This window comes from Biomphalaria glabrata, chromosome 14, assembly GCF_947242115.1.
Source record: "Biomphalaria glabrata chromosome 14, xgBioGlab47.1, whole genome shotgun sequence".
Lineage (NCBI taxonomy): Eukaryota > Metazoa > Mollusca > Gastropoda > Planorbidae > Biomphalaria > Biomphalaria glabrata.
In genome coordinates, this window is record NC_074724.1 from 23,560,845 (window position 1) to 23,581,341 (window position 20,497).

General features: G+C 34.1%; 1 protein-coding gene and 1 long non-coding RNA gene across 2 annotated transcripts; one reads left to right on the top strand and one right to left on the bottom strand.

Moving 5' to 3' along the window:
• Nucleotides 1-1,222: 1,222 nt before the first annotated feature.
• Nucleotides 1,223-18,051, bottom strand: LOC106075324 (uncharacterized). Its single transcript, XM_056010483.1, has 5 exons — nucleotides 17,858-18,051; nucleotides 15,322-15,408; nucleotides 13,455-13,539; nucleotides 11,359-11,529; nucleotides 1,223-1,451 (listed from the first exon to the last, which is right to left on the bottom strand). Exons 1-5 carry the CDS (start codon nucleotides 17,972-17,974, stop codon nucleotides 1,342-1,344), a joined length of 570 nt encoding a protein of 189 aa, XP_055866458.1. The 5' UTR covers nucleotides 17,975-18,051; the 3' UTR covers nucleotides 1,223-1,341.
• Nucleotides 2,845-10,940, top strand: LOC129922838 (uncharacterized). The gene is made up of 2 exons (XR_008774754.1): nucleotides 2,845-5,119; nucleotides 10,463-10,940. It is a non-coding gene; the product is annotated as an uncharacterized LOC129922838 (long non-coding RNA).
• Nucleotides 18,052-20,497: the final 2,446 nt, after the last annotated feature.

The following is a 20,497-nucleotide window of genomic DNA, read 5'->3' on the forward strand; positions in this document are numbered from 1 at the left end:
AGGAAGGAGGTACTGTCATTTAAAAAAAATATTTCTTTAAAATTTACTTTGTTTTCATGTGTTAGAAATCATTTAAAGTTAAAATATTCTTTACTAACATTGGTTAATGTTTTATTTGGTTTCGTTAAAAAAAGACAAAGAAAATGTCCAACTCTCCACATAACTCTACCATTCAATTGAAGAATTCTGTTTCTCTGTCTCTTGATGTTGTGTTGTCCGTTTGTCAAAACTTTCAGAAAATTGAAAAAAATCTTTATGATCTGACAAAGCAAGACAAACTAGCAATGAACTGTGTGCACATTGCCTGCAAGAAGTGTTTAAACAATATCACCAACTTATCATCGCAATTGAAGTAATTCAAGAGTTATCGAGTCGTATTCAAATCCAAGCCAATGGCTACCTACAGGTTTTCGGACATCCTACAATATTTAAAACAATTTTTGAAAAGAAATATAAATTATTACTTTACGAATAATAGGCCTACTTGAGAAAAACAATTTCATTAACGCTATAACAACTAATAAAAACAATAATAAACAAGTAAAAAAACATTATAACAGTTTAAAGTTGTCCTTAAAAACTCAACATTTAAAGCGTTTCACGATCTAGACAACAATTGTTTCCAATCACAACAGAAGTTGTTACTCGGAAGAGTGGTAAATTCTGCGAGGTAATCTAAATATAGCTCAGAGATGATAATTGAAAACGAAAGATTAATATTCGGTATGTCTAGATTGTTCACATATATTCTGGTTCTAAACTTTGATTGAAATTTATTTTTTTTATAGTTGGAAACAAAAATGTTTAGACGTCAGTTGTAAAGTATGATAAATGTAGAATTATTTAAACTATATAGCTTTTTTTATATCTGAAGTAGTCTTTGTGCCTGTTTTTTTTTCCACAATTAAAATTTGTTTTAATGAATTATTCAATATATATAATGCATATATCACCACATCTAGAGTGTCATTAGATCTACATTCAGATGTACTACAAAATACAGATAGACATTTGCGTTAGAGTCACAAAGCTTTTTTTCACATTCAATATTAGATGAATGGACAAGAGGGGAGATGTCTGAGATGTAAGTATTACATTATTAGATTTGTAAGCTCAACAAAGCCTCAATAATGTAAATAAATGTAATGGTATGTATTATAATATCACCATGACTTTGTTGACAATTTATCAATACCAAATGATATAAAAAAAAACAACAACAAATAATTGAATCTTTTAATGTTGAAAAAAAAATACATAGAATAATTAGTTATATTTGTGGATGAATAAAAATATGTGTAGATAAATATAATAATAAATATTACAACTTCAGATTTCGTTTTAAACAATAACTTTTGGTGGACAAGGATCCGGAATCTTTAACAGGGCAGGCTGGGTGATGTTGGCGGTGACGTCAACATAGAAACTAGCAGACAATAGAACACCTTTGTCTGGAATGGACAGGAAAGAAAATTGGTTGAAAGTGAAAGTTTTCTAAAACTTAATTAAAAACAACTGTAGAGAACAGAAACGAATATGAGAATCAAATTAATGTTCAAACCAATTTTTCTTTAAAAAAAGTATATTAGTTTAAGTAAGAATAAGTTCCAGTTTTAAAATCTAGATATAGAATTAAGGTATAATACACTTTTGAATAAGACTAACAGAGACTCGCAATGTATTTGACTTCAAAAAAGAAAAATGTTAATGATTTCTTCTAACCCAAAGCGTATATCAAAACACTAAAAACCCAAAGTGTTGGGTGTGTGTTTGGTAAGAGTTAGACGTGAAGTTCACTAGCAACACTCTTGTTTTTAATACTTCTACTTTTTAGTGCCTTTTATTATTTTAATATAAGCATTTTACTTTTAAAAAAATATAAGACATTTCATATCTTAGCAATTTTATTTTATAAATTGCATTCAACCACTGATGTATGTTTGGATTAAGAAAATGGATCATTGTTATTCAAGCAATGTTACTTTATAAATCCATTACAAAGTTTTCTTTATAATTGATTAGTATGCATACAGTCTTTGATCTTATCTTTGAACTAAAATTATTTTTTTTATAGTTATTTTAAAAAAATGCTTAATCCATACAGAAAATATATATATTCTATATGAAAAAAAAATACAATTAATTTATTAAATATTTGTTTGATTTTTTTTATTGATTCAAGTGTTGTTATCGATCATGAGATCGTATGCAAATTTGATGATGATTGGATGAGTAGAAAAAGTCAAAACATTGATCGCATAAATCTAAACATTGATCGCATAAATCTAAACATTGATCGCATTAATCTAAACATTGATCGCATAAATCTAAACATTGATCGCATAAATCTAAACATTGATCGCATAAATCTAAACATTGATCGCATAAATCTAAACACCTAAGAATGAAACAAAGCGAGTAAATATAAGCGCTGTAATCTTGTTTATAAATGTTACTAGATGGTCTTATTGAATTGTATTTCATTATTCATTTGCCAAGAAAATAGAATGCACGTCTGGCCCTTTTCTAAAACTTCGAGATCCACAGAGACAGCAAAAAGTTTCAAACTCATAGTGGTGGATAGTTCAAAACAAAGTTGACTATTTCAGTGTGAAGTCCATGTTTATGTCAACATTCATATCTGCCTGCCTTCTCTTTGCTTTGGCTTCGAATAGATGTCAGCACAGATTTATTTCCATGTGTATCAATGTGTAAACATTGGTTTCGAAATGTGCCGTTTCTATGTGTAAACATTTGTTTTAATGTGCCGTTTCTATGTGTAAACATTGGTTTCGAAATGTGCCGTTTCTATGTGTAAACATTTGTTTTAATGTGCCGTTTCTATGTGTTGTTAGACACCTTATTTATATAGGTTAGTTATTTAGCGACGCACCATAGAAGACGCATATTGAACGGGACTAGTGACGTTTGGGATATGTTGGGTTAGAGACCGGAAAATCAGTTAGCGATAGAATATTCCAGGGTAACGACGTGTTTAGTGACAGAGACTTATACTGTGGCCTTTTATCAGAATAAATCTATGTAAACTTGTTCATCATCGTTTGACTACATCTCTTCACTTGTTACAATCGATGTGCCAGTTCTTGTTTGTGTTGTCGTTCAACTGCACGTAATACACCCGAACAATTACACCCAAACGATTGCAGAGTAATTGGTTGACTTCAAGACAGCCTGAACTAGCAACATCACAGTGGCGACCCCGAACCTCGAAGCCGGACCCCTGATGAAGCCGAACATCGAACCGGACCTCGAAGCAGAACGTTTACTCAGGTGAGGGTCGTGCACTTGAAGATATGAGATTTCATCGGAGTACGGCTGAACACAGCATCATCGCAGAGTGACTTTGTTCTAGATCTACATGCAGTCGTCGCCTGTTTGATCGCACGTTCAACGAGCCGTTAACTCAGGGTGACCTTCGTCAGGACCGTAATCATCGCAACGTCTGGTCTACTTAATCAGTATATTATCAACGCCTGATCTTCATATGCTGAATCGACCTACAACCAGAGAAACCGTTCATTCATAACGGGTGAGAGATCGTTAGTGAACCTGTTGGACATATTTTTTCTTCGTCATAGGAGCCACATCGATTATCAAGTTTTACCTCGCCAGTTCGAGAAGGACAGTTTGCCCGCTGTCAGAAGTATTGTGAGTACTACAAGTTTGGTAGCTAACTAAATCGAAACCGCTCTGTCGTCTTACCCTTGGAGAGATTCTTGTGGAGCAGTTTGCTCATTGAACCGGTTGCTTGCCACTTTTATAACGGTCACTGTGTTTAACCTTTGGAAGGTTAGTGAAGTAATCTTTATCAGTACTGAACATTGATATATTTAGTATTCGTCGGTCTAGACCATACCTAGACTTGTTAGCAGTGAAGTTGTGGAAACAGCTACATCCACTTAATTTCGTTGAAAACCGTTAGTCGTATAACGGAACGTCGTCGGAGGTGACCTTGGTCTCACCTAGTCTACATTGGACAGTTTGGTCTAGTGAAGCAGAATACAACAGCAAACTTCGTCGTACTACCAGAGTAGCAGCAGAAGCAGTGAACTATTTTAGAGAACCGTTATTCGTCAGCCCAGATCAAGTCATCGTCAAGAAAGTCGTTATTCGTCAGCCCAGATCAAGTCATCGTCAAGAAAGCCGTTATTCGTCAGCCCAGATCAAGTCATCGTCAAGAAATTCGTTATTCGTCAGTCGTCCAGATCAAGTTGCCGTCAAGAGACTGTTATTTGTCAGTAGTCGTCTACACAAGTCAAGTCATCGCCAGAAGAACCGTTAACCTATTCGTCAGTAACTGTGTACACAAAGTCGTCGGAACTACACATACGGTCATCAACAGTCGTCAAAGAAACTGGAACATTTTGCTGTGGCATATCAGGACATCTGTGGCATTACGTGGGATACTGGTAGCACCGGAGAACAGAGTCAGAACTGGAAGAGAGGCAGTGGAATTTGTTGTGATCTAGCATATTCGGGAGTCCGAACAAAGGGATCTTTCTTATCAAAAGCTAAGTGCCATTTTTCTTATTAGTATATGTTTAGATTGCCCTTAGAAATAGATTTTGTCTAAATTTGGTATGTTAGCCTGAGTAAAATCAGGTGGTGCTGAAGCCTTAAACCCGTTCGGGGTAAAGACATAATTTAGATGAAAAACTATATTATACGTTTAGGATTGTAATTTGTTTTGTTTGTGTAAACGTCATATCCGTTGTTGCCTAGTTACTTCGTGACGTTATCATTGTGTGCCATATTGTCATATCCCAACCCATAGCGATAGCCTCATTTAATTATTTCATTTGTTTATATTATTTTAAATTATTTATTTTTATTAATTTAATTAGATCTGTATTTTTTTTTCACTTAATGATAGAAAGTGCGGGTAGGATTCTTTCATTGTGAATCAGACTAAAATAATTTTAGTTTGAGCGGTTAAAATCAAATATGATTTTGCCATGAGAATAATGCCGAAACTGGCTATGTAGTCAAACACTGTCGTCTGGCTAAATATAGATCTACAAATTTTGTACATCTCTTTGGTACAATTAAATCATCTAGACTCTAATTTGAAATATTATTAATTGAAAAATGAATGAAGGTAGTACATTCTAGATATATATATCTTGTTGAAGATATATTTGACATTGTATACACATATTTGTTTCGTATGGTTAAATAGAACCATAATCTACTCTAGATCTAGACTCTAGACAGTCTTTGAATTTACTCTAAACACTTCACTGTGACTTCAGTCATACCAGGTTTTAAAAGTGATCATAGTTATTCATACTAGATCTAAAAGTTATAGTGCTCTTGATAACTAGATCTAAATGGTAATATTATACATACTATAATATACTAGATTTAAATTTGTGTGATACTGGATCTAATATACAGATCTGAATATAACTCAGACTAGATTTACTTATTTACTAAATCTATAGAGACATAACACTTAAAACTGGTATAAAAGTGTGTAAAAACCTAAATATAAAATAAATTTAAAGTATAGCCATAACTAATATAGGCTAAGTAAAAATAAATATAAAACACAATGGCTACATCATCATATGTGGACCTTAAGGAGGTTAAGGAAACAGCTATGCAGGATGGAAAGGCCATGGAGTTAAAAGGAAAGGACTTAGCAGCTTATGTACAGCAAGTTGTGAAGGAAGAAACGGAACGTCAAAGACAAGAGATAGAAAGACAAGAAGAACGTCAAAGACAAGAGATAGAAAGACAAGAAGAACGTCAGAGACAAGAAAGGATCAGAAAGGAAGAATATGAGAAACAAAAAGAGGACCAAGATAGGCAAGACAAAGAGAGAGAAAAAATTAGAGAGCATGAAGCGAAAATGGAGAAAATGAGATTGGATGCAGCACAAGCCAGAGCTCAAACTGAACAAGGAAATAACACAAATAACTCAAATAATTCTACCACACAAAGAGACAACCATAATTCACAGACATGGCTAAAGAGAAAAATACAAAGTTTTGATGAACAGAAGGATGACATTGGTGATTTTTTGAAAAGATATGAGGCAAAAATGTCTACATTTAATATGCCTGAAGAAGAATGGTCTGAAATACTGATAGACTTTGTTCATGGTCAAGCTCTAACAATATGCCAAAATCATGACCATCATATTGATGATAGCTATCAGGTTTTAAAAAAAGAGTTATTGAATGCCTATGGTCATAATGCTACAACTTTTAGAAAGAAATACTTTGACAATATACCATCATTAGAAATAGAACCCCAAACTACCATTAATATGGAAAAGGATTTTTTCAATAAGTGGGTAAAATTAGAAAAAGTGAATAACTCTTATGAAGGATTAAAAAATTTTATTCTAGTGGACAACTTTGTAAATAAATGTGATCCTCAATTACAATCTTTTATTAGAGAAAGAAATCCAAAAACTATAGATGAAATAACAGAGATAATGAGAGTATATAAAAATGCCTATCCAAATAAACCATTTTCCGATAGGGATAAGAGCAAAGTAGATTTAATAGGATACACCAAAGAAAATGTTGATAGAAGTAGAAATAGAAACAGATCAAGTAGTGGAAATAGAAAATATAGTGAAATAACCTGTTTTAAATGTCAAGGAAAAGGTCATATAGCAGCTAACTGTAGAAGAGGGAATAGTAGGTCTGGAAGTAGAAATAGATACAATGAACAAAATAACAGTAGATATAGGAGTAGAGATAGGAATGACAGGGGAAATTATAGAAATAGGAGTTACAGTAGGGAATACAAAAATAAAGGTACAGATAGGGTATATTTCATGGAAGGAAATAGGAACAATTTTGCAGTGTACCCAGGGTTTGTAGATAGAATTCCGGTGGAATTAATCAGGGATTCAGGTTGTAACACCTTGGCAGTAAAAACTAAATTTGTCAAACCTCATTGGTATAAAGGGTTTACTAGGAAAGTAGAATTAGCAGATGGCACCGTAAGGGAATTTAAAGCTATAAGGGTATACATTGAAACTCCATTTTTCACTGGTTATTGTGATGGCATTGCAATACCAGAAATGAGATATGATATGTTAGTAGGAAACATAAAAGGAGTTAAAGAATGTTCAAGAAAAGAATTAGAAGACTGGCAAAACAAATACAAAAACATAAGACAAAATCATGAAAACATAGAAACACAAAATATAACAAGTATGGTAATAACAAGATCAATGGATAAACAAGATGAGAAACAGGAAAACACAATAAATGTAATAAGTAATGATAAAGAAAAGGAAACCAGTAATGTTATACAAATAGAAAATACAGATGTTAAGGAAAGAGAGATAGAAAATGAAACACAAAATAGTCTTGAAACACAAATATCTCAAAGTGAAAAAGAAACAATACCCAAATTTGCATTAGAATAAATGAATGACAATATTATTGGGAAAATTTATTCAAGAATATCAGATAAAAACAATAATAATCCAATGGAGAAATTTTGTATAGAGAATAAAATATTATTTAGACAAACAAGTAATGATAACAAGAAAATAAAACAACTTGTCTTACCACAGAAATATTGGAAAGATGTTTTAATCATGACACATGATAATAATTTAGCAGCACATAGGGGAGTAAAGAAATGTTATAGGAATTTGTCAAAACAAGTATTTTGGCCCAAAATGAAAGCAACAATCAACAAATACATAAACTCATGTGACATATGTCAAAAGAGATCTAACAAAAGCCTAGTGAATAAAGCACCTATTCAAGAAATGGATGAACCTACAGAACCATTTCAGAAAGTATCTATTGATTTAATAGGACCTTTAATTCAAACTGAAAATAATAACAAATACATTCTAACAGTAATAGACATGTTTAGTAGATACCCAGAGGCAATCCCATTATCAAATACAAGTGCAGAAAATATCATTAATGCCATAACTCAAAAAGTAATTACAAGACATGGTATACCTAAAATTATATTGAGTGATCAGGGATCTCAGTTTAAGTCAGAACAATTTAAGAAATGGACTAAACAATACAATATACAACACATATACTCTTCGGTTTACCACCCAGAGAGTAATGGTTTATGTGAACGATATGGTGGTTCATTAAAAAGATCACTAGCAAAAATAATTCAGAATAATCAGAACAAGTGGGATCATTACATTAACTATGTACTATTTGCTCATAGAAACAACATCCATGAAGCAACACAATTTTCACCATATGAAATAATACATGGAAGAAAACCTAGAGATGAATTAGATGTTTTTAAAGAAAATATAATAAGCAATGAGAATAAATTAAACAATGACAGTGAAACAACAATCACAACAGAATTGAAAGAAATATGGACTCAAGCATATAACAACAATAAGAAGTACAAACAAAGTGCTCATGAGAATCTAAATAAGAAAAGACAATTGAAAACACTAGAAGTAGGAAACAATGTATTAATATTGATAAATGACCTGAAAAATAAAATTGGTAAACAATGGAAAGGTCCATTTAAGGTGATAAAGCAAATTAGTGATGTGAATTATCAAATTGAAATAAATGGGAAAATTAAAACATATCACATAAATAATTTGAAACTGTATCATGATAGAGAAGATGAGTTGATACAAAACATTCAGGAGGAAATAGAAAATACATTTTCAGAAAGAGAAGAATGTTTGATGATAATAACAAATGAAAATCATAATGAAAATGATATTAAGGAAATACCTGTAATAGAAACAAAAGAGAATCAAACTTGGCAAAAGATTAATCTTAATAATTTAAATAAGGAAAAGTCAAAAGATATAACTAAAATAATACAGGAATACAAAGAAATTTTTTCCAGTATACCAGGAAAAACTAATATTATTAAACATGACATTAAAGTAACAGACTCAAAACCTATCAAGCTTAAACCATATAGAATACCGCTACATTTACAAGACAAAGTAAAGAAAGAAATAGACAATTTACTAGAATCAGGTATAATTGAGCCATCAACATCTCCTTATGCTTCACCAATTGTGATAGCCAAAAAGAAGAATGGAGATATAAGGTTATGTATTGATTATAGGAAACTTAACAACATCACAGAATTTGACCCATATCCAATGCCAAATATAGAGGATATTTTACATAAATTAAATGGAGCAAAATTTTTCACTAAATTGGATTTAACTAAAGGTTATTGGCAAATACCTTTAACAGAAAATGCAAAACCTTACACAGCATTTGTAACACCATATGGTATTTTTCAATGGAATTATATGAGTTTTGGATTAGTAAATGCACCTGCCACATTTAATAGAATGATGAACATGATAATTGGAAACAAAGAAAATGTTATTTGCTATTTGGATGACATATGTATTTTTAATAATAGTTGGGAGGAACATTTGGTAGATGTAAAAGAAGTGTTCAAAATAATAAAAGAAAGTGGACTTACAATTCAAGCAGAAAAAGTAGAAATAGGATTGGAGGAAATAATTTTCTTAGGACATAAAGTAAATAACAACATGATTAGCCCTATTGAAGATAACATAAAGAAAGTACTTAATATTGAAATACCTACAACAAAAAGACAAATTAAAAGTATATTGGGAATAGTAAATTATTACAGAAAGTTTATAAAGAACTTAGCAGAAATAGTGAATCCATTAAATGACTTACTTAAAAAAGGAAAACCTCAAAAAGTAGTTTGTAATGAGGAATGTGTGAAAGCTATTGACAGAATTAAAGATGTTTTTAGTCATGAATTAATATTAAGACTACCTGATAAAGACAAAATATTTTATGTCACAACTGATGCATCTGGTAATGCTATTGGTGGTTGTTTAATGCAGAACTATGATAACTTACATCCTATATTATATGTAAGCAGAAAATTGTCAGAGGCAGAGAAAAAATATAGTGTCATTGAAAGAGAAGCCTTAGCTGTAATATGGGTAATTACTAAGCTAGAGAGCTATTTAATAGGAAGGAAATTCATATTATTAACTGATCATAAACCTATTCAGTATATACAACAAAAGAGCATGAAAAACAGTCGTGTTTATAGATGGTTCTTAGCACTACAGGAGTATAAATTTGAAGTGAAAGCTATTAGTGGATCTGTGAATATTGTAGCTGATCTATTGTCTAGAATGACATTGAAGTGAAATAATTTTGTAAATAAACTATGATTATATTGAGTATGTAATATATATTAATATATTGACACCATTTATATGTTATGAAAAAGGGAGATAAGTAAATTTGATGTTAAGCATTTAAAAGTAAGTATGGATATTTTTTTTTGTGTGAATCATTTCATATATCATTGACGAAAGTTAGTTCTATGGAAAAGGGTGAGTATAAAAGAAAAATGGACAAAAGCGTATAAAAGGGTGGTAAGAAAAAAAATTTATTGAATGTGTAAATAAAGTCTATAATTGTTTTTTTGAAATATTGTATTTTATCAGATTACTGCCAGTGAAGAACATTTGTAATGTATGACGTGCCCATAAGATGCCACATTTTCCTCCATGATGAACTGTGTACTAATGAAGATGATTCTGGAATGTTATGAACATTGACATTGAATATGAGGAACTGTCAAGTTAGGATGAAGATGTCAAGATGAAGATGTCAAGATTTTATGTTTGTTGTCTTCCCCTTAAATTGAAAATGCCCTTGTAAGACTTGACAGTAGTGGAAAAATATTGACATATTTTTTTTTCAAGGGGGGGAGGAATCTGTTAGACACCTTATTTATATAGGTTAGTTATTTAGCGACGCACCATAGAAGACGCATATTGAACGGGACTAGTGACGTTTGGGATATGTTGGGTTAGAGACCGGAAAATCAGTTAGCGATAGAATATTCCAGGGTAACGACGTGTTTAGTGACAGAGACTTATACTGTGGCCTTTTATCAGAATAAATCTATGTAAACTTGTTCATCATCGTTTGACTACATCTCTTCACTTGTTACAATCGATGTGCCAGTTCTTGTTTGTGTTGTCGTTCAACTGCACGTAATACACCCGAACAATTACACCCAAACGATTGCAGAGTAATTGGTTGACTTCAAGACAGCCTGAACTAGCAACATCACAGTGTAAACATTAGTTTTGATGTGCCGTTTCTATGTGTAAATTGTTTTTTAACATACCGTTTTTATGTGTAGACATTTGTCTGTTTGCTGTATCTACTTGTAAGCCTTTGTTCGTTGTGCCTTATAAGAGTGTCAACATTTTTTTTTCCATGGGATGAATGCTTGTGAAACTGTGTTTCTAAAGACTTCTAAAGACTTAGTGTACAACTTTATTTCATCCATTTTAAAGTCATTTTTGTTTCTTAATCAGTCTGGACTTACCATCCACAAATCTGGACAAGAAAGGGAAAGTTATTGAGTTTGGTTCGTTCGGGAAGGCGGCCTTGACAACTCCATTGACAGCTCCAATACTATAAGGAAACTGCCAGAGTGTAGCATTCAGCTGATTGGTCCCAAACCCAACATAAATGTTACCAAACGAGACAGCATTAGCTGAAAAACACAACAAATAAACACACTTATTTCTTAGTGATGGCTTTTGTAGAAAGAAACATGCTACATAGGAATGTTTCTTTTTTTTCAGATATCAAAAAAAAAAAAAAAAAAAAAAGATTTTGCGTAAAAAGCATAACAAAATTGTCATATATCTCAACAAAAGCAGGGCCGCCTTAGGTATTGAAGGCCCTAGGCGAAATGAATTTGGTGGCTCAAAATGAAATATAAAATCGATGCAAACCGAAAATATAAAATTAAACTGAAAAAAAAATAAAATAACGCAAGTTTATTAAAAACCTACCTGTATGATCTGGAGGCGCAATGGCTGAGCGGTAGAGCGCTTTGCTAGACTAGTAGACATAGAGCCAAAAAGCTCTGATATGTTTGAGATTTGAAAGAGACTTAGAGCTAGACTAGTAGACATAGAGTTTAGTTTGTCAATGCCTAAGGCCGGCCCTGACAAAAGAATGGGGATGTACCTAGTGACACCATGCCAAAATATCCAGCTATGACATGCAAACATGACTCGTATGCGTATACATAAACCGGATGTTTGTTTTTTCTTTAGATTGACCTGCAGCAGGTGAGTCAGTCTAAGAAAATTGGTTTGTTTGATTCCTATTACTAGTTTGTCTTAACAATTATACTAAATTGCGGTACGTGACGTTTTGGCGACGCCTTTTTGGCGCGAGCCGTTTTGGCGCAGGGGACGTTTTGGCCGAGTATAATTTGACGATAATTTAATAAGCACGTATCTTTTATAACAATGTTTATTTCACTCTACCATAATATTGTATGTTTATTAAAGAAAATGATGTGAAACACAAACACACATTTACATGTAGTAAATGATATTGTTTAATGGACTTGTTATAGCTCACATAAAAAAAAGGTTTTAGCAGCAGATATAAAAATAATTACTCAAATAACATATATAATGTACGAAAGCTACAAATGTTTTTCGCTTAAATATGTGTTTAAAAATTTATAAGATTTTTGTCATTATTTTATACCGAGACAAACAAAATATATATTCTACCCCCCCCCCCCCCCCCGTGCCACGAAAAGTCGTAATAACTTAATAATTTTGACTATTTCATGCATGTATACTGTGAGGTATGGATGGCAGCCTAGTGTTGTGTAATGCTAGAGATTTAACAATAATTAAATATTAAACTTAAATGCCAAAAATAGCGGAGACAAATATTTCTTTTTCTGTACGTTAAAAAATATGTCTTAACACAAACACTCATGCAAAACATAGTGTTAGACATTTTATTTATAGTTTAGACCATAGAAGACGTATATTGAACGGGACTAATGACGTTTGGGATATTTTGTGTTAGAGACCGGAAAATGAGTTAGCGATAGAATCCTCTAGGGTAAAGACGTGTTTAGTTGACAGAGACTTTTACTGTGGCCTTTTATTATAATAAATAGAGTATTAACTGTTCATCGGTGTTGACCACATCTCTTTACTCGTTAAATCGATCGTCTTGTTTATTTTGTATTGTTGATCAACTACACTGAATACACCCGAACAATAAAACTCAAACGCTTGCAAGTAATTAATTGAAATTCAAGTCATCTAGAGTTGACCTCAAGACAGCATGAACAAGCACATCACAATAGATATGAATAATTCTTTTTAAAGAAATAATACAATAAACGTACATAATGTATTTCGCACCAAAACGTCACTAGCGCCAAAACGGCGGCGCCAAAACGACCTTCGTGCCAAAACGGCGGCGCCAAAACGTCCTGCTTCGACTAAATTGTGTGATTCAATAATGCATTTATTAATTAAAGTATTCAGTATGTTGCTTAATTTGTTCTGTTCTTTATTCATTTTGTTTTGTATGATGACAAGGAATCTGTTAATTCTATTCTGACTACTGTAAAACATTTAACTAATGACTCACCGGACAGGCATTGTGGATAGGGATTTTTAGGCGTTAAATCTGAAGATTGGCAGCTACCTTTGTCATCAATTACATAAGATTTACCCTGAGGAAGATTAAATAGTTTTTTTTTATATAGCTTACAAATTTATATTAAACTATTGCACACACACACAATCAAATGAGATAATGTAAAGTAATAAAATATGAGCAAAAATACAATTACGATACAAATGTTCTTGCGAAGATTTTTGTGTGTTTTGCAGAGCGTTATAAAATGTTTGTTTGTTTTACATGTTCCGAATGTTCCTTCAGAGTTGAAGATAGTTTACTTCCTAGTCCAAACCTCCCGCAGGACGACGGGGGATGGGAGCGGGCAGGGTTTGAACCCTCGACCGTCGATAAATCCGAACGACAGTCCAGCACGCAAACTTCAAGACCAGGCAGCCATCCATTATATTAACATATGTCTGATTTCCATTACAAAGATCAAAGACCTTTTTTAAAATAAACAATCTATAGTAGAACACAGAATCCACATATAGCGTTAACCATTCACCATAACTCTAACGGCTAGTTTCTGTTTAGATCCACTCCACACTTTGTCTCGATGGAGCACAGAGTTCATCTTATAGAGATCAAACAAAACACTCATTTGGCCTAGTACAAAATTTGCCAGGCACAAGAACTGATTTGTTCTTTTGATTTTTCAACTACATTCCTATTCACCCAAAATACAATGTTATTCTTCTATTTTTAATATATATTCTAGTTTTAACTGACTCTTCATCCAATGTCATTTTATATTACTTACGCTGGTCACATGTCCCGTGTGAGGGACAACCATATGCATAGGAAATTGTTTTCCTTTTTTTTTTTTTGTGAGCTGAGGCGTGGTCGGCGTAACAGAATTCCCCCTTCCCCCAATAATTTAAAAAAAAAACGCTTAAAAGACCAGAGCTGTAGGCGCCAATGTGACAGCTGGATGTTACGAATTCGACGGGATACACATTTCAGACCAAACGAAAATCCACTGCCGAGGACAGACGTGGAAATGAGAAATTGAACAGGCTAGACAACATTGCATTGCATGGATTGTGGCAAAGTATGTAGGTCACATCTAGAACTTCGTAGCCATGTGAAACATTACACTCCTCGGAATTCCCCTCTAATCTTCGGGCTCGAAGACAGGCTTTATTATTATTATTATTATTGTTTCAATACGTAGAATATACCCACGTGCATATTATACGCCATCTTTGCTTTCATAAATTATTAGTATTTAAGAAGCTTACAACATTGCTTCCCTTAACGGAACACTTCGCACATTCTGAGTATTTAGCGGAACACTTTGTTTATTTTTTTAGAAAGATTAATTCACGTGGTGACCTACTAGTTGATATTTCCAGTAGTTCGTGGAACACCTATTCCAGGCCTCGTGGAACACCTATTCCAGGCCTCGTGGAACACCTATTCCAGGCCTCGTGGAACACCTATTCCAGGCCTCGTGGAACACCTATTCCAGGCCTCGTGGAACACCTATTCCAGGCCTCGCTGAACACCTAATCCAAGGCTCGCGGAACACCTATTCCAGGCCTCGCTGAACATCTATTCAGGCCTTGTGGAACACCTATTCAGGCCTCGTGGAACACCTATTCCAGGCCTCGTGGAACACCTATTCCAGGCCTCGTGGAACACCTATTCCAGGCCTCGTGGAACACAGTTTGGGAAACACTGGCTTACAACATAGAGACGGACTTTCTAAGGTAGCGCCAACATCTGGTTTAGATGTAAAGTTACCGTTAGTAAGGAGTACGTAATTAGTTCACGTGATCTGACATAGAGATACACGATACGGCATGATACGTAATGATACATGATGACTTACGTTGGCAATGTCATTGACTGTAGTTAAGTTGCCTGTAACAACGCCCATGAGGTTCTGCTTGTAGTCTATAGTAACATAAGATGTGACCTGAGCAAACAAAAGGTCGTACAGTAAGGTCAATGGAAGAAACAAGTCAAATATAAATAAAAAATACTTACAAAAAAAACATAGCTTATTTTTTAGTGAGATTTTATCCATTATATTGAATCAACCATGTCATAAATTTTTAATACATTTAACAATAATAAATATGTGTGATTGAAAATATTTTATTAACTGTTTTTGTTTGGCGCATCTTTCTTGCTCATGGCATCACTCAGTGCGCTATGGTCCAGTCAACTTTCATGTTGATCAGTGAAAGGAAGGTTTCCTGCTGCTTTTTTCGAAAGCTATTTTACAAAAATGGTTGCTTGAGTCTGAATTCGAGGTCTAGAGCCTCCACGATGGAAGGCTGACTCGTTAGTCACTGAGCTGATCAAGTGCTTGCACAAATAGCAGATTTTCTAGTCTAAAAAGCATTCTCAGCCCCAGGAGACAAAGACATATTACTGAATTTGAACCAAGTAGACAACATAGAAGATATAGTAGTACAAGAAAATGGAATTCAAAAACTATTAGCCAACACCAAACCAAATAAAGCGTCTGGACCTGATGGTATTCCAGCTAGATTACTCAATGGACTAAGCAATGAGCTAGCCCCAGTGTTCAAAATACTCTTTCAGGCTTCACTTAACCAGGGCAGAGTACCAAAGGACTGGAAAGAAGCTAATGTCACCCCCCTATTTAAAAAAGGAGAAAAATCTGACCCAGGAAACTACAGACCAGTATCACTTACCAGCATCACATGTAAAATCCTAGAACACATAATATGTAGCAACATCATAAACCACTTAGACAAACATAATGTCCTCACATCATACCAACATGGCTTTAGGAAATATAGATCATGTGAAACACAACTAATAGGATTAATTGATAATTTTTCAAAAGGTTTAGATAATAGTGAACAAATAGATGCTATCTTACTAGATTTTTCTAAGGCTTTTGACAAAGTTCACCACCATAGTTTGCTTAAAAAATTAAAATATTTCGGCATTAATGGTCCACTGCATCAGTGGATTAAAGATTTTCTGATAGGGAGAGAACAAACTGTAATAATAAATGACTCTAAATAAACACCGATAACAGTAAACTCAGGTGTACCTCAAGGAACAGTCTTGGGTCCACTACTATTTTTAATTTACATAAATGATTTACCAAATTGCATTAGTTTAGGAACAAAAGTCAGATTATTTGCAGACGATTGCATAATATATAGAACAATAAAAACAACACAAGACACAGATATTTTACAAAAAGAATTAGATGAATTACAGAAATGGGAATCAAATTGGAGCATGTCTTTCCACCCAGAAAAATGTCAGTTGTTAAGAGTAACAAAAAAACTAAAACAAATTAATTCCACTTATCTTATTCATGGCAAACCAGTAACACAGACTAAAAACGCAAAATACCTAGGTGTTATAATAAATGAAAAACTGTCATGGAATCCACATATTGATGAAACTACAAAAAAATCAAACAAAGCATTAGGATTTATTAAAAGAAATTTCTATAAATCAAATAAGAACATAAAACTAAAATGTTATTTAACCTTGGTTAGGCCAATAATAGAATATGCATCCTCCTTTTGGGACCCCTCAACTCAAGAAAACATTAAGAAACTGGAACAGACACAAAATAGAGCAGTGAGATTCATAACAAACGAATATTCACATTTGACTAGAGTAACACCTTTAGTAAAATTACTAAATTTAGAAAGCCTTCAGGACAGAAGGCTCAAAAGTAAAGTAGAAATCATACATAAAACACTGAACCATAATCTTCAAATACAAAAACAAAATTTAATAAAATACTCTGAAAGACACAAAGATAAAGGCACATTCCTCGTCCCATATGCTAGGACAAATTTGTACAAATACTCCTTCTTCCCTAGTGCTATTAGAGCATGGAATGGGTTGCCTGAGCTAGCCAGGAAAACCAGTGACTTGGCAGAATTTAAGTCATTGGTTAATATGCATGACTAAATGCATGACGCGTAGGCCGTAATCATCTTCTTTTTTGAAGTAACGTCTGTATTATATAAGATAAAAGTGTACAGTTTAAAATTTTTAGCGAACAACCTGATTCTTAACATAAGGGACATGTCCCCTCAGCTTATTATATTTCTACATATAAAAATTAATTAATTCCAACTTATTAGTTATGAACTAATTACATATTCTTTCTATTGTTTCCTTTGTTGCCGTCGACTATAAATAATTGTACAAAGTTTCAAACTGATCCGAAAGTGGGAATGTGAGAAATAACGTGAACAAGATTCCACCCAGACAAAAGGAGCTTTGTAAAAAGCTTGTTCGTTCGGAATGCTTCCCAATCACGCATGCTGACAAAATTATACATAACGTCCAATGACGTGTGGAGATAATCCTACAATAAAAACGAAACCCGCAGAGATAGAAGTACAACTACTCACATCTGTCTGAATGTTGTAACCATAGAACGACACTTGATCAGGGGAGCAAACCGTGGTGGGATCTTCTGCTGCTAAGGCTAGAGGTAACAGCACGACAAAAAGAAGTGTTACGATCATATTGAAGACTGGACAGGTCCTACGGAATATTTGTAAATGTTAATAGTTAAATTTGTATTGGTCAGAATAGATCTGCGTTTTTATTGATATTGACTGACCTTGGAACTGAGCTCCACAATCTTCACAAGCTCTTATCTTCAGTCTAAATTTAGCGAGCAGACAATTGGTTCTCATGACATTTATCTGCCAGGTCTTTATATAAAAGGAAAACCCAACAGAACTATGTCAGGTCAGTTCACAAGCGCATGTAAGCGCAATAACAAGAAAAAATAAATAGTACTTAAAAAAAACGAAGCTTCTATTAAGTTTAATTGTATAAAATTAGTTTGGAACTTAGGATCAGTCCTGTAATTAAATTTTAAATGATGTAGATAAACAACAATGAATCTATGCGATTAGCAATATTTTTTACCATCGCTGTTGTTTAGCGCTTTGTCATGCTTTGATGATATCACTTGTCTGGACCAGTTGGAAAAATGAAACGGGGGGAGGGGAGGGGCGGTGGGAGGAGGAGAAGGGTGTATCTGTGATCGCTTTTTAAATGTTTAAAGATAAACCGTGAGAAACTTTATTTTTAACTTAAAACAATTATTTTCCTGTCCACCCACAGCTAATTTCTTGTAGGATTTATCCCCCCTCGCACGTTTCTCACGGGACGAATCTCCACGTAAAACATTAACTAGCCTCTCTAGGGCTAACTTTTAATTTTGACCGCTGTGCAGGTGACCGCACACAATAGTCCCTTCACGCTGCGGCCTAATAACTTTTCACACCTATCCCCCCCCCCCCCGCAGGATACACATCGCTCTAAGAATAGCATTGCACTCGGGCTGGACAGATACATATTCGCTTAAGACTTTACTCTCACGGCAGGCAACGAATATTGACCATAAATCTGATCTGACGCCTGACATCTCCGGTACATCGATACATGTGAGAAAATCAGCTAGATATCTTCCCCACCCGTTAAATGAAAAGTCCCAACTATATATATAGAGAGAGACCAAAGCATTCCAAGATAGGCCCGCTAGGATTCATACAGTCTCCTCTGTTAGGAAGTTTAGTTGTGAGGTTTCATTAGGGACAAACGGGTAAGTGTAAACATTTTACTATACTCATTTTATCTTATAGGAATGTGTGAGTACACATTAGTACACAACTACGTTCCCCGTCATTACATTATGACTTTATTATGTATGTATCTTGTACTATTTTATGTCGATACTATATCTTCATATAGTATTACTAATGCCGCTATGGTTGTCTACATTTGAAACTATAGTTATTACATTTAATTTGTTATGTTTCATCCATTCCTGTATTTTAGTGATTGATGTAAACAATACCCTTTAGTGAATCTAAGTACTGTCTAAGAACTTAGATCGCAGTGCTCTAAACTTACAGAGCCCATGTGAAATTTGTTATTTCACATTTCTGTTGTATATCCCTCATACATGTTATTATGTCTCCCACCCTTGTGAACTTATAGTTCCTTGGATGAATGTAATTTTGATTAACTATATCAAACCCTTATTACTGTACCCATATCCCTAATATTTTATTTTCATCTTATCCTTTAGTATATAATATGCTCATTCCTCATTTTACTGTAACTGATTACTTATCGTCGTAATCAAAGTTAATGGATGAATCTTGACAAGTATCATCCTACATTGTATGATAACACGTTTATTGTGGTTATCTTACTTGAATTTTGTTTGTTATTGAGTTATATGCATGCTTTAAGATTTTATACCTAATTATCTGAAATGCCTATTGGGATTGATACCAATGCCTACATCTGATTGATTGCAAGGCATATGGGAATCCCTGCTCAATGCTTTTAGGAGGTTCCTAATTGTCTGTCTTATCCCCAGCCTGGTTGCTACCCCTGATTGCTACCCCTGGTTGCTACACACGATTGCTATAACTACCAGATCTCCATAGAAAGCTGTAACCGGAGCAAACCACACCAGATACCCCCCCCCCCCCAATTACATACCTGTTAGCAAGAAGGCATTGCCTACTGTCCTTGGCCCTAACATATTGCCCAGTGTCCACAGTGCCCTATACTGCCCAGTATCATCTACCCAGTACCCGGCCCAAACTGTCCACTGCTCAATAGCTATTGCCTAATGCCGACAGATTAGTGCAACCTTCGCAGCAGAAGATAAACTGGTGTTGAGTTAGCACGGCTCTCTACGAGCTAGAGATCACAGCTGAGAGATCGTCCCAGTACAACTTAGTCTGCAGCACCAACCATCTCTACTGACAAACAGGCAGCGGCCTCACCCTAGAGCCAGTTTGCCTACAGCATAGAGACTACCCCGAGCCGACGTCCTAAGACAGAGCAAGATGACTCATCCTTCTGAGTGCCAGTCCTACGACCGCCAGAAGACGACCCAAACAAGTCATACGATCATAGCATATTGAGAAACTACAAGCATGACATTGCGCTAAACAAAATCAATTGGTAAAAATATATCTAATTGCACAGATTTACTATTGTAAGTCTAGATCTAT

Excerpts from the sequence above, each read along its gene's own strand:
- LOC106075324 (XM_056010483.1), bottom strand. The coding sequence starts at position 17,974 with ATGATCGTAACACTTCTTTTTGTCGTGCTGTTACCTCTAGCCTTAGCA. Across the intron at positions 11,530-13,454 it reads CTATCCACAATGCCTGTCCG|CTAATGCTGTCTCGTTTGGT; the intron begins GTGAGTCATTAG and ends TGTGTTTTTCAG. Across the intron at positions 1,452-11,358 it reads CTTGTCCAGATTTGTGGATG|ACAAAGGTGTTCTATTGTCT; the intron begins GTAAGTCCAGAC and ends TGTCCATTCCAG.